Genomic DNA, 14,054 nt, shown 5'->3' on the forward strand with positions numbered 1-14,054 from the left:
GCAGGGTGGGGGGAGGGTATAGGGGACTTTCAGGATAGCATTTGAAATATAAATGAAGAAAATATCTAATAAAAAATTGAAAAAAATTGTTACAGTCTCAGTTTTACTGTGGCACCTCCAGTTGGACTGATTTTCATTACTCAAGGCCACATCTGGTGACCTTGGCCCAGTAAATAAGCCTGGCTGCTTACACATCAGAATCTAACTTAGCCCAAAACTCTAGTTTAACTCTCTTTCTGACCACCTCATAATCGCTTCTAAACAAAATCATTTCTAAACAACCAGGTAGTATTTTGGTGAAATGTGTAAGATATTTCCATTACCTGTCTTAGAACCTATCTGTGACTTTTTACTTGTGGTCCTTCCTGACCCAACAACTGTGGAAAGTACTTCTCCTTCAAGGTCCAACATTAAAAGGTATTGGCTCTCTGAGGTCATTTCTTGTCAAAAACATGATGGGAATTTTTAAGGCAGAATGTGCATCAAGACAGCAATGCAAGGTTTGGTAACTTGTACTACTAGTTTCTAGTTTAATTATCATTTGCTTTGCTCAAGTACAGCATTTCATCCTCAGCAATATGAGTGGAGCACTGTTGAGTTAACTGAACTGGGGAGAGGGGCCATCATCCTTTGCCTTCTGAGTCTCAAGGTGAAAAAGAAAACTGAGCTAAATAAATTTTCAGGAGAAAAGGACACAAATTTTATTTTTTAAAACAATCATGTGATTAGTGTCTTCGTGGGTACCTGAAAGCCTGTGTGGCTATATCTACATACCAGGGGCCCCCAAGAAAAGTAGCTAAGATGTGGGTTTAATTCTAAAAGGTCTGTTACAGACCTCTCAGTTTCATCTTCTCTACCTCATAAGTTTTTGTTTTTGTTTTAAGTGCTCGGAACTCAAAGAACAGCCAAGGCAGCAGGCTGTAGGCTCCCACCTAGCATGGTACACACAACAGGCACCAGGAGAGTATTCTCCATTCACATACCGTCCGCGAGTAAGAAATACTCTTCTCAAAGTAAAGTGTACTCTGTCACCTGCTTATATCTTTCTTTCCCTTTCTAGCTTATACATTTCATAAAGGCTTCTTTTTTCTTGGGAGACAATTCTTGGAGGTGTAAGTGTCTGGGACTTAAGATGAGAGTTAAGTCAATCCCAGCAGAAAAGAAGATGGCTTAAGAGTTTCCATTCTCATTGCCAAAAGCTTTACCGTGTTTCCTATCCTCAATACGGATCCATTCAGAAGGACTAATTTACCATCCAATCCTGGATAAGGGAAAATGACAGATAAGGGGAAATGAAAGGTGAAGTTGTTCATCTGCTAAGATACTGCATTGTTGAGTTAAATGAACTTGGAAGACAACGCTGCGCTCTAAGGCAACCTACAGCATCTCCCAGCGAGTCGAATGGTGACTGTAGAGAGATCTCAAAAACTGAAAAACTGGCGAGCCCTGCGGGCCGGAACCCTACAACGAGTGCGCACCGGCTGGTGGGGAAAAGGAGCCCGGAGGAACACCGCGAACCCGGCACGGCTCCGCCCCCTCTCCAAGGGAGTGGGAGTCACGGAGGGGCTCCGCCCCTTCCACAGTCGCTAAGCAACCAGCCCCGGAAGTCGCGGTCCTGGGCGGGCGCCGCAAGCGAGTGAAAGATGGCGGAGGGTGGCCGCGCGGAGCCGGAGGAGCAGGAGCGTGGGTCCTCCAGGCCACGGCCCCCAAGTGCGCGGGACTTACAGGTGCGCAGGCATGGAGCGCGGCGGCGGCGGCGGGCGAGAGGGCGTGGGCATGGCGGGCGCGGGCCAGAGCCACTTTGTACCTCACCTGAGCCTGTCTCCGGAGAACTGGAGGGTCTCTCCTGGAGGCGCATTGCGGAGTGGAGCGTGTGGAATCCAGTCACCTAGCCTCAGGCGGCGGTACAGGGTTTCCCTTCACGCTGGATGCACAAAGCAAATGCCATTTTGCCGAGCCATCTGGGTGGCTCCCAGTTCAGTTGATGCTGCCTGCATTTGGGGAGTTGCTGTGGCCAGTGATAAATCAGCCATCACTAAAAAAGTAACTTTAAAATAACGCGTGCTGGTTTGTTCTCCTGGATGCTTTTTCACGTTTGATGATTTATACATTAAAAGCACTTTCTTCTCCAAAAGCCTGCGGTTTTGCAGGGGAGAACTTAAAACAGTTCAGGCTTTGGTCACAGCTCGCTTGAAAGAGTTCACAAAACAGCTTAACAGAAATAAACTCAGCAATATTATGATGCTGACATTAGCTAAACACTTGTCCAATGCTAATACTGCTTGTCCATTTTAGCCTTTTTCTATATCCTCATGAAATCATTGATAAAACTCAACGAATAAACATATATTAGGGGTTATAGTTCAGAATAAATGAGCCCGGATTCACAAACCTTGACAGAGCATTTTTAATAGCAGGTCTTCATTCAGAATAAATGAGCCCGGATTCACAAACCTTGACAGCATTTTCAATAGCAGGTCTTCATTCTTTAACCAGACGTACTGAGCGTTTGCCATTCTAACTTTGGGCTGAAGCTCTGGGAAATGTGGATACAAATAGGACATCAAATCCAGAAGTAGTAGTGGATACTGTTGTGTGCTATCAAATTTCGTGAAAGGTCTCAGATTTGAAACAGGCTTGTAAAGCAGCTTTACAGACCAAGCCAATGCAGAATTATAATGGTATTAATTGAGCACTGGTTGGTTCCTTGACCCGGGAGCCAGTTAGCTCGTTGTCTTAGAGTTATTGTCACTGTGATGAAACACCATGACCGAAGCAGCTTGGGGAGGAGAGACTCATGCTTCCACTCACAGTTCCTTATCAGACAGGACGTCAGAGCAGGAACCTGGAGGCAGGAGCGGATGCAGAGGCCATGAAGGGGTGCTACTTACTGGTTTGCTCCTCACAGTTTCTTCAGCCTGCTTTCTTATAGGACCCTGGACTCACAGCCCTGGTTTGGCACCACCCATAGTGTGTGTGGCCGTCCACCATCTATCACTAATTAAGAAAATGCTCCAAAGACTTGCCTACAGCCTTATGAAGGCATTTTTTTTTCAGTCGAGCCCCCTTTTCCCTGATATCTCTGGCTTTGTCAAGTTGACATTAAACTAGCCAGCACACTAGTGAGGCAGTGCCCATCTGATAAGGTATTTTCTGTGTCTGGCTTGCTAGTTTCCATAAAGTCACATCTTATTGTCATTTTGATTTTTCCCAGCATGCTCTGGTTCTAGAAGCTGCCTCATTCAGGAATTCTATTTTGTTTTATGAATAATCTAGGTTTAATTGTCCTGAACAGTCCCTATTTTAACCACATACAACCTTTTGGACACCTTCATAACTTTTTGGAGAACTAAGCATAGTTTGAAGCATCACTGAATGCCAAAAAACAAAATAAAACAAAGCAAAAACCAAACCAAAACAAAAAGGCAGTTCAGAAGATGAACTTGGAGAATGCAGAGATCAGCATCAGGTAGGAGATAAAAACCTGATAGTGAATTAATTACCAGCTGAACAGAAATCTATCTCAGCTGCCATTCAGAATAGTCTGTCAGCTTCTACATCAGGAAGGAGGGTTTTAGGAAGAGGGCTCTACAGTTATCACCTGAAGTGTTTCTCTGTTGTGACTTCTGGACTATTTCTAAGGCTGTTGTGTAGTGTCCTTCAGGCAATCCGTTGTAGGGTTTAAAGTTGTTTAAGGTATTTAATTGCATATTTCCCAATGTTCCTCCTGAATAATATCAACGGGATTGCTGCTCTTAATTCCATGTTTCCATCCAGATTAGTATTTGGGGAGGAGTGAACTTGTCTGAGGCTATCTAGATCACTGGTCCTCAGTGAAATCATGTCCCTGGAACGGCTTGATAAAGCAGACACTAGCGCTCACACCCATATCTAATCCACTAGGTATAGAGTGGGACTTGAGCATTATGTATTTCCCAGAGTTCCCAGGTGTGGCTAGTCTGTCCAGTTAACTTTACTGTGTTTTCTACAATGTAGCATAAGGCTGAGCCTTCTAGTTCTCTCTTGCTGTGTTTCTGCCCTTCACAGTGACTTAGATCCAGGTTACCTTCCAGACTGGAAAGAATATCAATCCTTGACTTGGGAAGAATTGGAGCAAGAATGTCTCTTACTTAGGAAGGGCTGGTTTTCTCATTATACTTTTATCTGGTACTTCAATTAATCTTCTTTATTTAATTTCAAATAATATAATCTCAGGAGTACTCAGTCACTATGTCTAATAATCTACGTTTGAAAGAGAGTCGCTAGCTGCATATGTAGCAGAAGAGAGGCCACTTGGTCTAGCAAACTTTATATGCCCAGTACAGGGGAATGCCAGGGCCAAGAAGTGGGAGTGAGTGGGTAGGGGAGCAGGGCCGGGGGAGGGTATATGGGACTTTTGGGATAACATTTGAAATGTAAATGAAGAAAATATCTAGTAAAAAAAATAAAAATTAAAATAAAAGATTTAGTAATCATGAGTGGGCCCATGTCATAATCTGTGACTGGTGCCAACTCCTTCTGAAGAACTTGTTCAAGTCTCAGGAAATAATGCTTGGACCGCATCCTTAGTGTTCCTTTTCTACTTTGCACAAAGTCAAAGCTGCTTTATTTATTTTACAGAAGAAAAGTATTTTAATTGGCAACAATCAAATAGAGGCTAAGGAAAAGAACCTGGTGGGGCAGGCATGGTAGACTTCATGAAGTAGGGCATACAGCTAGGTTCCTCATATCTGTGTGGATCAAGAAAGCAGAGAGTGGGCAAAGCTGAAACATAGCAGCTTTTGCCGTTTTCTTCAGCCCAAGACCCTAGCCCATAATGCTCAGGGAAGGAAGGGTGTTTTTCTTTAGAAATAATGCCAAAAACACATGCAAAGGCATATCTCCGAGGAGGTTCCTAGTCCAGTTGACACTGACAATTCCCCATTACAACTGGCACCTAAGGTACATGTCGTTGGGAGGACAGCATATATTATGTGGGTTTAGAAAAGGATGCTTAAGAAAATGCGAAGCCATGTTTACATAGGTCGCCTGAAACAGGTGTTCGGAATACAGATAACACTGTAGGAGATACATTGAGCATGTAAGTCATTCATAGATCTGAAATAATACAGTTGGCTCAGGAGGTGATCCATCAAAGAAGACTGTTTTAAAGAGTCTTCAGGGGGTAAGTTGGATGCTTACTGTAGTCACGGTCCCTCCCCTAGCTTACTTTGGATTTAGTTTGGGGTTTTGGAGGGTAGGAGTAGCAAAGCATGCCAGGAAGACACATAGAAAGTGAAAACAGGGACACTGACACAGCAGTGTCACAGTTAAAATAAGTCCTATGTTGATGGGATGGGTGTGCCTTGTGCTCTGCACACATTAATCTTTCAGCTGATTGTCAGAAGAATTTTGATAGGCATTTAAAGAAGTAACTATGCTCAAGGATGTTCAGTAATCCAACAGATGTTACACAGTGTCACCAGATGTTACACAGTGTCACCCAATGTTACACAGTATCGCCCAGTGTTACACAGTGTGTTCCTAAGTCAAGATTTGGATCCAGTTGAGAGCAACCTGGGTGTGTGAACATGGGGGAGGAGGGAGCGGGAGGAAAAAGAAGGGAGAAAATGATGGAATTATATTTTAATTTCAAGAACTTAGAGTTCTGTAAAAATTTTGAGTTCAGTTTGTGGGAGATCAGAGCCATTGATTTGCATTTCTAGGGAAATAGCTGCTTTAGAAATTCACAGGTTGATGCATCTATGACAGTCAGAGAGGAGTAGGAATAAGACAGTTGGAGGAGGGGGAAGCTGTCTTCTGTGGGTCTTGAGGGTGTACATTAAATGTGTTTATCTAACGGCTGTGGAATCTTCCAGGGCCAGGGCAAGTCAGTCGCTGGGTGTTAGAAAGCTTGTCTGATATGCATGAGGCCTGCCCGGGTTCAGTACCTAGCCTTGGAGTGAGAGCCCAGAGATTACAATCACACCAGTTGAATATCGACTAGCAACGTTAAGGAAGTTTATGTTGTTGTTTGTTTTTTGAGACAGGGGTGTCTCTTATACAGGCCTGATTGTCCAGGAACTCACTGTATAGACAAGGCTGGCCTCAAATTCACAGAGATCTCCTGCTTCTCTAAGTGCTAGGATTGAAGGTATTTACCACTCTGCCTGGTTGAAAAATTTTAAATTATTGCTAAAAATAGCAAAAGGAGACGGAAAAACTATAATATTTGATAATTCCATTACTATTTTAAATTCTATTTCAAGGACAAGTTTATTTTTACTTTATTTACAAGGTAACCAGCTATATATCTACAATGCATAATTTTTCAGTATTAATTCATAAATGACTAAAACCTATATTTACTTCATTGTCTTTTATAGAATCTCCTTTCCCTAAACTTGATTAAATTTGTGTCTTATAGACTTTTAAGCAATACTTTTGAACTTGTTTTATGTACTTAGGTTTTGAAAACAGCTAAGTGAAATTATATTGTGAGAGTGAATTAGAGAAATTGGCAATAGCTTGAACGGTCTTCAATCATTCTTTAAGACATGGAAGAAAGTTACACAGGTCCACAGCAAACATATACTGCCAAACTCAGTTTTTTAAACTGTTGACAAGTTAATTAAAAGAGTTATTGTAACAATTTTTTCTGATAATAGGCAGTTTGATTAGTTGAATAGTATGAGACCTCGGGAATTAGCCTTGGAAAGATATCTTTTGAGACAACAACCCTCATTTTTTCATACAAAATTGCTATTGCTCAGTTTCAAGCCAGTAGCTGCTCCTCAGATATCTGTCTAGAAGTCTGATTCTAGTGTCAAGTGTGTAATAAACCTGTTGTTCTGTGTAGTTGGCCTTGGCAGAATTATATGAAGATGAAATGAAATGCAAGTCTTCCAAGCCTGACAGATCTACACCTGCAGCCTTTAGGAGCCCGCGAACACCGCCACATCGGTGAGTGTTGCTTCTAAACATCTACCCTGCTAGCTCACTAAGCCCAAACTATTTTAAGTGACCTTGGGACTTTTTAAATTAAAGTTTTTAAAATAGATATGGAAGTACTATTCCTAAATTTTTTTATAATCAGCTAAAAAAATTTTTCAGAAGAATTACGTTAGTATATATGATATTATCATAGGCACCATATGAAATTATATCTTGAATCCTGTTTTCTCTGGCACAGTGGCTCTTTAATAGTTTTGTCAGGGCCTATTGAGCTCTGATGGCATCTTCAGCCCTCTCCTTCCAAAGCTGCTTTTAAATGCAGTCTTATCAGTTGAGGGCCATCAGGTTTCTCACCACCCTTCATGGGACCATGGTAAGTCTTTAGTCCCCATTAAAGAGTCTCAAGTTTCTGTGTGTGATCCTGTTGTGTGATGCCTAGTCCTACAAATAATTTCCTTGAATGTATTTGTTATTATTAAAATCTCTGAACTAGGGCTGGAGAGATGGCTTAGCAGTGAAGAGCATTCTAGAGGTCCTGAGTTCAATTCCGAGAAACCACATGGTGGCTCACAACCTTCTGTAATGAGATCTGATGCCCTCTTCTGGTGTGTCTGAAGACAGCTACAGTGTACTCAGATACATAAAATAAATAAATCTTTAAAAAAATCTCTGAACTATAAAAAGAATGGACTAGAGATTAGAAGATAAGAATCACAGATATTATATTGTGAGTGTTTTTATTTATTTTTCTAGTATTAAGAATGCAAAGTTGAATTTTCTGATTATCTCTCATTCTGAAAAAATACTTTGTTAACAGAAGTAGAAAAGTTTGTTGAACATTAGGTTTTTGCCACTTCATATTCTTTTTTGTAGGGAAGACAAAAATGATGAATTTTTCTGTACTAAAAAAAAAAGCAAAACAAAAAAGCCCATAGAAAATGTAAAGACGAGTAAGATGACAAAGCACCAACCATTTCCTTCTGCTTCCGAGTTTAACGTGTTAGAGTGGAGCATGCACTCTCACATGCTCACTTTCTGTTTTAGTCAACTGTCTGAAAGCACATTATAGCCACTATGACGCTCAACTCTAGATATTTCATCGTGCATCCCTAAGATTAAAGTATATAACCTAAAATCTAAAAGTATAGGTTAACGACGTCCTTTAACTTAGAGCCTGGAGGTTTAACATAGACCCTGTAGGCAGCCATTTCTTCCAGCTTTGGGGATTTTGGGACCCAGTTAGAGACTACTCATTGCATCTGATTCTTCCTGTGTTGAGTTTTAATGCAGGGCATCCTCTCTTTTTTGTCTGTTTTTAGCTCACCTACATAATCTAAAATGCAATACATTCACTTTTAAAATGTATGCACCAGATGTCTCAAAACGTCCCACATTCTAGATCACTGTTTCCTCATAATTAGATTCTTGTTAAACATTTTGTCAAGAGTATTAGATAAGTGATACTGTCTGCTTTTTATTATATCACATCAGGAGCCATATAATTTCAAGTTTTTCCACTATTGGTGATATGCTCACTTGATTAAGGTGCTGACCACCACATCACTCCATTGTCAGGTACAGTTTGTCTTTGTAATCAGCAGGTTGGTATCTCGGCATGGTTTGAATATACTATCCTTTGATGTAATTCTTTCTTGTTAGATAAATGAGTATATGTAGATATGTGTAATATATTAACTGATGCCTTACTGTATATATTCCCCAAAGTTTTGTAGTATTTAATATGTTACTATACCTTGGTATTGTGGTAGTTAACTTGACTCCCTGGTTTGAGCACATGCAGAATAACTTAATATTGCTCTAAGTACAATAAATCTAATATTTGAATTCTTATAAGATGTATAAATATTTTCCTTGCTCTTCACGTGTTAATTCTGTGATCCGGAGTTCAAGTCTCCCTAAGCTGCCAAGCAAGTTCAAACCAGTTTGAACTGCCCCGAAAAACTAAGGTCTGTGGATGTGGCTCAGTAGTAGAGTTTGCCTAGCATATGCAAGACCCTGGGTTCAATCCCTAGAACTCTTTCTTCAGATGAATATACTTATGCAGCCTAAGAATGTCTGTTGTTGGTAGTTTTAATTTCATAATGCGCTTTGGTTTGTTTTTGCTTGGGAATGTGATAGATTAGTATCCCACTCATATCCCATAGACGTCTACTGCTGAACCATACCTCTCCAACCAGTGAGGTAGCTATTAAAGACTTATTGCCTCAGGTTTGACCTCTTGCATTATTTACTACACAAAAAGCCGAGTTTCTTTTTTTTTTTTTTTTTAAAGATTTATTTATTATATGTAAGTACACTGTAGCTGTCTTCAGACACTCCAGAAGAGGGCACCAGATCTCATTGCAGATAGTTGTGAGCCACCATGTGGTTGCTGGGATTTGAACTCTAGACCTTCGGAAGAGCAGTCGGGTGCTCTTACCCACTGAGCCATCTCACCAGCCCAAGCTGAGTTTCTTTAGAAGATGTAGTGACTGTTGAATCACTGGAGATAGTGTGAGAGTCATTGGCAGTCCTTCTTTGTAAGCATGAAGCTGCTTTCCATTCACTAGAGCAATTCCCACTTCCTTGCTCTACACTCAGTAAGAGCACTTGCCCTGTTGTGTCGTCATTGTACTTCAGACAGGTGTCTTTAATTGTCATGTCCTCCTAGGGTAGCCTTAGAGACCAAAACAATTATATGTTGATTGTCATTTTGTTCTTGTGGTTTTCAGGGTATCATTGTGTAGCCTAGGCAGGCCTGGAACTCACTGTCACTCCAGCTACCCTCAAACAGTCCATCCTCGTGCTTCAGCCTCCCAATGTCAAGATGTCCAGAGTCTGCTAGCACCACCACACGTGGCACACTGGCTTTTCAATCCCACTGAACTGGTTTGTTTTTTATCCACTTGACACAAGCTAGAGTCTTGTGGGAAGAAGACTCTCCTATGAGAGGTGACTCTATCCAATGCCTATGGGCATGTCTGTGGGGCATATTCTTAATTAATGAGTTATGTGGCATGGTCCAGCCCTCTTTGGGAAGTACCGTCCCTGGGCAGGTGACTGTAGAATGTTGGAAATACTGTTGTGCAGTAAAGTTCTTTGAGCGATAAAGAGCTGTCATGACAAGACCTGGCTCTAAAAAGAGATTCCTCTCAGCCCCCATGTTTATGTGGTGTGTTTGTGTGTGTGTGTGTGTGTGTGTATCTTTTTCATTAACCTCCCATAAGCTCGGTTTTCTCATCCAAAAAAATGAGAGTTTAGTTATAAGAATAAAGTGAACATATATTTGCCCTTTGGTAATATTTACTATTAACCCTTTTATGAAATAGGAAAAGTGTATCATTTTAGAAAAATACTATCTCTTTTAGAAAAATAGGGTAAAATTACAGCAGGGGTTCAGAAGAAAGAGGCAACTCAAGAAGGTGATAATTTGTAATCTTAGATTACAAATGACAGTAAAAGAATAGATTTGGTGATTCCACTGGAATGAAAGAGAGGGGATGGAATTATTCTAGAACTTTTTAAAAGTTGACTATAGAAACTTTATGACAAGCAATGTACAGCACAAGTAAGAAAGAGACAGGTTTGGGATCTGTGGTAGAAGAACCATGCGTGCTTGCTGATGAGAGGGATTCAGCATGGAACATGGCTAACCTTGGGGTTAGTGGGCTTCAGTCATGCAGAATTATTGAATAGGTGCTTTGCTTTTAGGTTTTCAGGTTTTTTTTTTGTTTGTTTGTTTGTTTTTTAGGTCTTTACAAACTTTTAAATACCAATAAGATCAAGGGGGAGACCAGGCATGGTGGCACATGTCTCTACTTGTAACACTTGGAAGGTAAATGCAGGAAGATCAGGAGCTGAAGGTCAGGGTCAGCTATGCACTAAGTTCAAAACCAGACTGGAGTACTCATGTACATGAGGCCCTGTCTCATACCTGCCCCAAGCAACCAGTCAAACAAAGTAAGGAAGTGCTAAGCATAATGCTGTATGCTTGTAATGTCAGTGCTTGTATGACTAAGGCTAGAAAATCAAAAGTTTGAATCATACTTTCAAGCTATGCTAGCAGAAGTTGCAATCTGAGAGGATATTTTGTTGATCAAATAAGAGGAGAACAGACAGCAAGGGCATCACCATCTTATTGTGGAAAATGAAGAAAGGAAATAGTAAAACCAAATCATAGCTGGAATCCACTACACAGAGAAACAGTTTTGCTCTTGAGAAAGTCAGAGAAGGACATGTTCAGATATGAAATGAGGAAAAGAAACTGGAAAATGTTTATTGCACCAGTTGTAAATACTGTTGGTGCCTGTCTGCACAAGAATGGCTGGAGAATTCATGAAGAACCCAAGTTCAGGATTTAAAGTACTGGCTATGAAGACGTACCAAAACTTCAGAGGAATGATGGAGACTGACCAGTAAGCCAAGACCCAAACTCAGTCTTAGACCTATGGAGATGGCTGTTTGACTTGTGACAAAGATGCCACTGCAGAGTAACAAGGAGAATTTTGTTACAAATATGCAACAAAAGGAAGAAATTAGTGTTGTCCTGTCCCTTATGCTATATACAGTCATCAAATTGTGGACCTGAATATAAAAGTTCAAATAAAGACGCTGCTTGAAGAAAATACAGTGCTTGCTTGCATGATCATAGGGGAGGCCATAACGGCTAAATCGGTTCCTATGCTCAGTTTTCTCAGGCCTTCCTCACCAAAACAGAGGGGCAGGATCAGTTACTTTGCCAGCTTGCAGACAGACAGGAGGAGAAGAAGCTATAATGGGGGTTAAGCATAGCAGGAGGCTTAGCTCTGCTTTTCTGTTTACAATTGCCTGAGGCCATGTGCTGTCCAATCCCACCTCTCCAACACTGCTTATCTCAGGGATGGACAGGCAGGCTGTTTCTCCCGTGCTTGCTGCACTCCCTCTCCCCAAGTATACAGTAGAAGCATGGGAGGAAAGCCTGGTGGGGTCTAGTGTAGTCAGTGACACTGGCAAGATGGCAGCCCTGCCCACAGCAGTAGTGAGATTCTGCTGGTGTTCACATTGTGTCCACGTGGATTGTCTTTCAGTTGCAGGAGCTGAGAACTGCCAATTCCTCTGTGTCATTTGTCAGTTTAGGAGAAAACCTTGAAGAGTACCTCTGCTCCTCCTGCAGGGCTGTTATAGTTTCCACTATTGCTGTGTGAGGTAGTGGGAATTGGGGATTGGAGTAGAACGTATGGGAAAAAAAAAAAAACCTGAACTCTGCACCTTATACTGGAAGTCTCTCTGTGTTTCTTCATTGATTAAATCTTGTCAGTATCCTGGGCAGAAACAGTAATCTAGAAAGAATATTAATCTTCTTTTTTTGCTTTTTTTTTTTTTTTTTNNTTTTTTTTTGGTTTTTCGAGACAGGGTTTCTCTGTGTAGCCCTGGCTGTCCTGGAACTCACTTTGTAGACCAGGCTGGCCTCGAACTCAGAAATCTGTCTGCCTCTGCCTCCCAAGTGCTGGGATTAAAGGCCTAAGAATATTAATCTTAGGTGACTGAAAATTTATGTTTTGGAGCACTTAAGTTAGAGTCAGGGTAGATCTTAGTTACTACACAGAGAATATATGAAATTATTTACACTGGGAATTGTAATGCAAGTTTTAATTTTAAAAAAATTTCTTAATTCAAGGACTTTTTTAAATCTAAGAATTTCCAAAGAAGAAAGCTTCGTGTGTAATCATATGTGGCTGGTGAATAGCCTCCCAGAGCTGAGTGTTTCCCCACAGCAGAAGAGTGTGGTCTGTGAGAACAGAACTTCATTGGCAGTCACCAGGGTGAAGGGAGGAGGCAAGGACCCCGTTACTATGTTGTTAAAATTGTCAGAATCTCCACAAACTCAGAAGGGATACAAATTATCCCATTTGATTTTTGCCTGAGTTCCATTTTAAGGTCACATCTGAGGAACTCAGGTGTACTTCTTTGTACATGTAAGTTATTTCATAAGACTATGCAGCTTCCTATTTTAAAATAGTTTGTCTGTTGTGAGTTTTTATTTATGATCTCTGATGTTTAAAGGCTTTATTCAGGTGATCACAAATATGATGGATTACATATAGCTCAACCTCCAACTGGGAAAATTGTGAATGAACTTTTCAAAGAGGCAAGGGAACATGGAGCTGTCCCTCTAAATGAAGCCACAAGATCTTCAAGGGAAGACAAAACTAAGGTCAGTACTGTCTTAAAACTACATTGTTTCTGGGAAGTTAAGAGGCACAGCCTTCCTAATCATTTTGGTACCCACTGTTGAGATTGGCTGTTCTCTGTGAGGCTTGAGTTGTAGTCTTTATTTGGCAACAGCTGGACAACATCCTTCTGTCAAGCCTTGAGGCCATTTTAATATCTCTAAGTTCTCCAATTCTGTTTGAAAAGTATGGATTTGATTTAGTATGTAAAACAAAGTAAGGTTATAATTAAAAGTACATGTGTGATATAAATGGTAATTAAAAGAATAGCCATTTCTCCTCAAATTATCCTGTGTGATCATAGCCAATTTGCTACAAGATTAAATTGTGACTACAGCTGACTTACTCAGAAAACAGCTTAAAGTGGAGGCCATCACAGAAAACAAATGGGCACAAATTGTGAGATCAGTATGACATGGCGAGCCCAACCCCAGCATCTGCATCACAGCTCCAGCACAGCTCAGGGAGTATCAAGGTAGAGGGGCGTGGGAGATTGTAAGAGCCAGAATACCAGGAAGGCTGCTGTGAAACAGTCTCTTCTAGAAATGGCCTGCTTAAACAAGACTGGAGCAATGGCAGTTTCAATGGGCACATTTACATGAAAGGGGGATATTTTATGAGGTCATACTCCTAAGAACTACAGGCAGCTAAGGACTGTTGGGAGAAGGGAATTTACCTCTCTCAGGAATGAAGCCTTTATTGATTGTCCAATACAGTGATTAGCCTTGAAACTATACAGGCCACTAACAAAAAGATTCTGTATGTGTGTGTGTATGCATTTGCATACACATATATATTATGTAACAATGTATGCTTGTAATAATAATAAAAAAAGGTTATCAACTTGAGAATGGGGAGATGTGGGAGGGCCTGGAGGGGGAAGTGATAGAATTTATATATTTTTTTTTTTTT

The 14,054-nt window shown here is 40.8% G+C and overlaps 1 protein-coding gene and 1 long non-coding RNA gene across 3 annotated transcripts in view; one reads left to right on the forward strand and one right to left on the reverse strand.

Annotated features, from left to right (window-relative positions):
- LOC115030889 overlaps positions 1–14,054 on the reverse strand; it is a 51,655-nt gene that overhangs the window by 28,878 nt on the left and 8,723 nt on the right. The window lies entirely within an intron of this gene.
- The window catches only part of Ubxn2b (UBX domain protein 2B), a 26,442-nt gene continuing 13,998 nt past the window's right edge, over positions 1,611–14,054 (forward strand). Inside the window, exons 1-3 of one of the 2 annotated variants that reach the window (XM_021160893.2) lie at positions 1,611–1,727; positions 6,839–6,942; positions 12,976–13,126. In XM_021160893.2, coding sequence (XP_021016552.1) covers positions 1,644–1,727; positions 6,839–6,942; positions 12,976–13,126 — 339 coding nt within the window. In that variant the 5' untranslated portion in view covers positions 1,611–1,643. Of the gene's footprint in view, positions 1,728–6,838; positions 6,943–9,961; positions 10,769–12,975; positions 13,127–14,054 lie in introns of those variants that run through there. The other variant, XM_029476615.1, reaches the window with a different exon arrangement.

Source organism: Mus caroli, chromosome 4 (assembly GCF_900094665.2).
Source record: "Mus caroli chromosome 4, CAROLI_EIJ_v1.1, whole genome shotgun sequence".
Taxonomy (NCBI): Eukaryota; Metazoa; Chordata; class Mammalia; order Rodentia; family Muridae; genus Mus; species Mus caroli.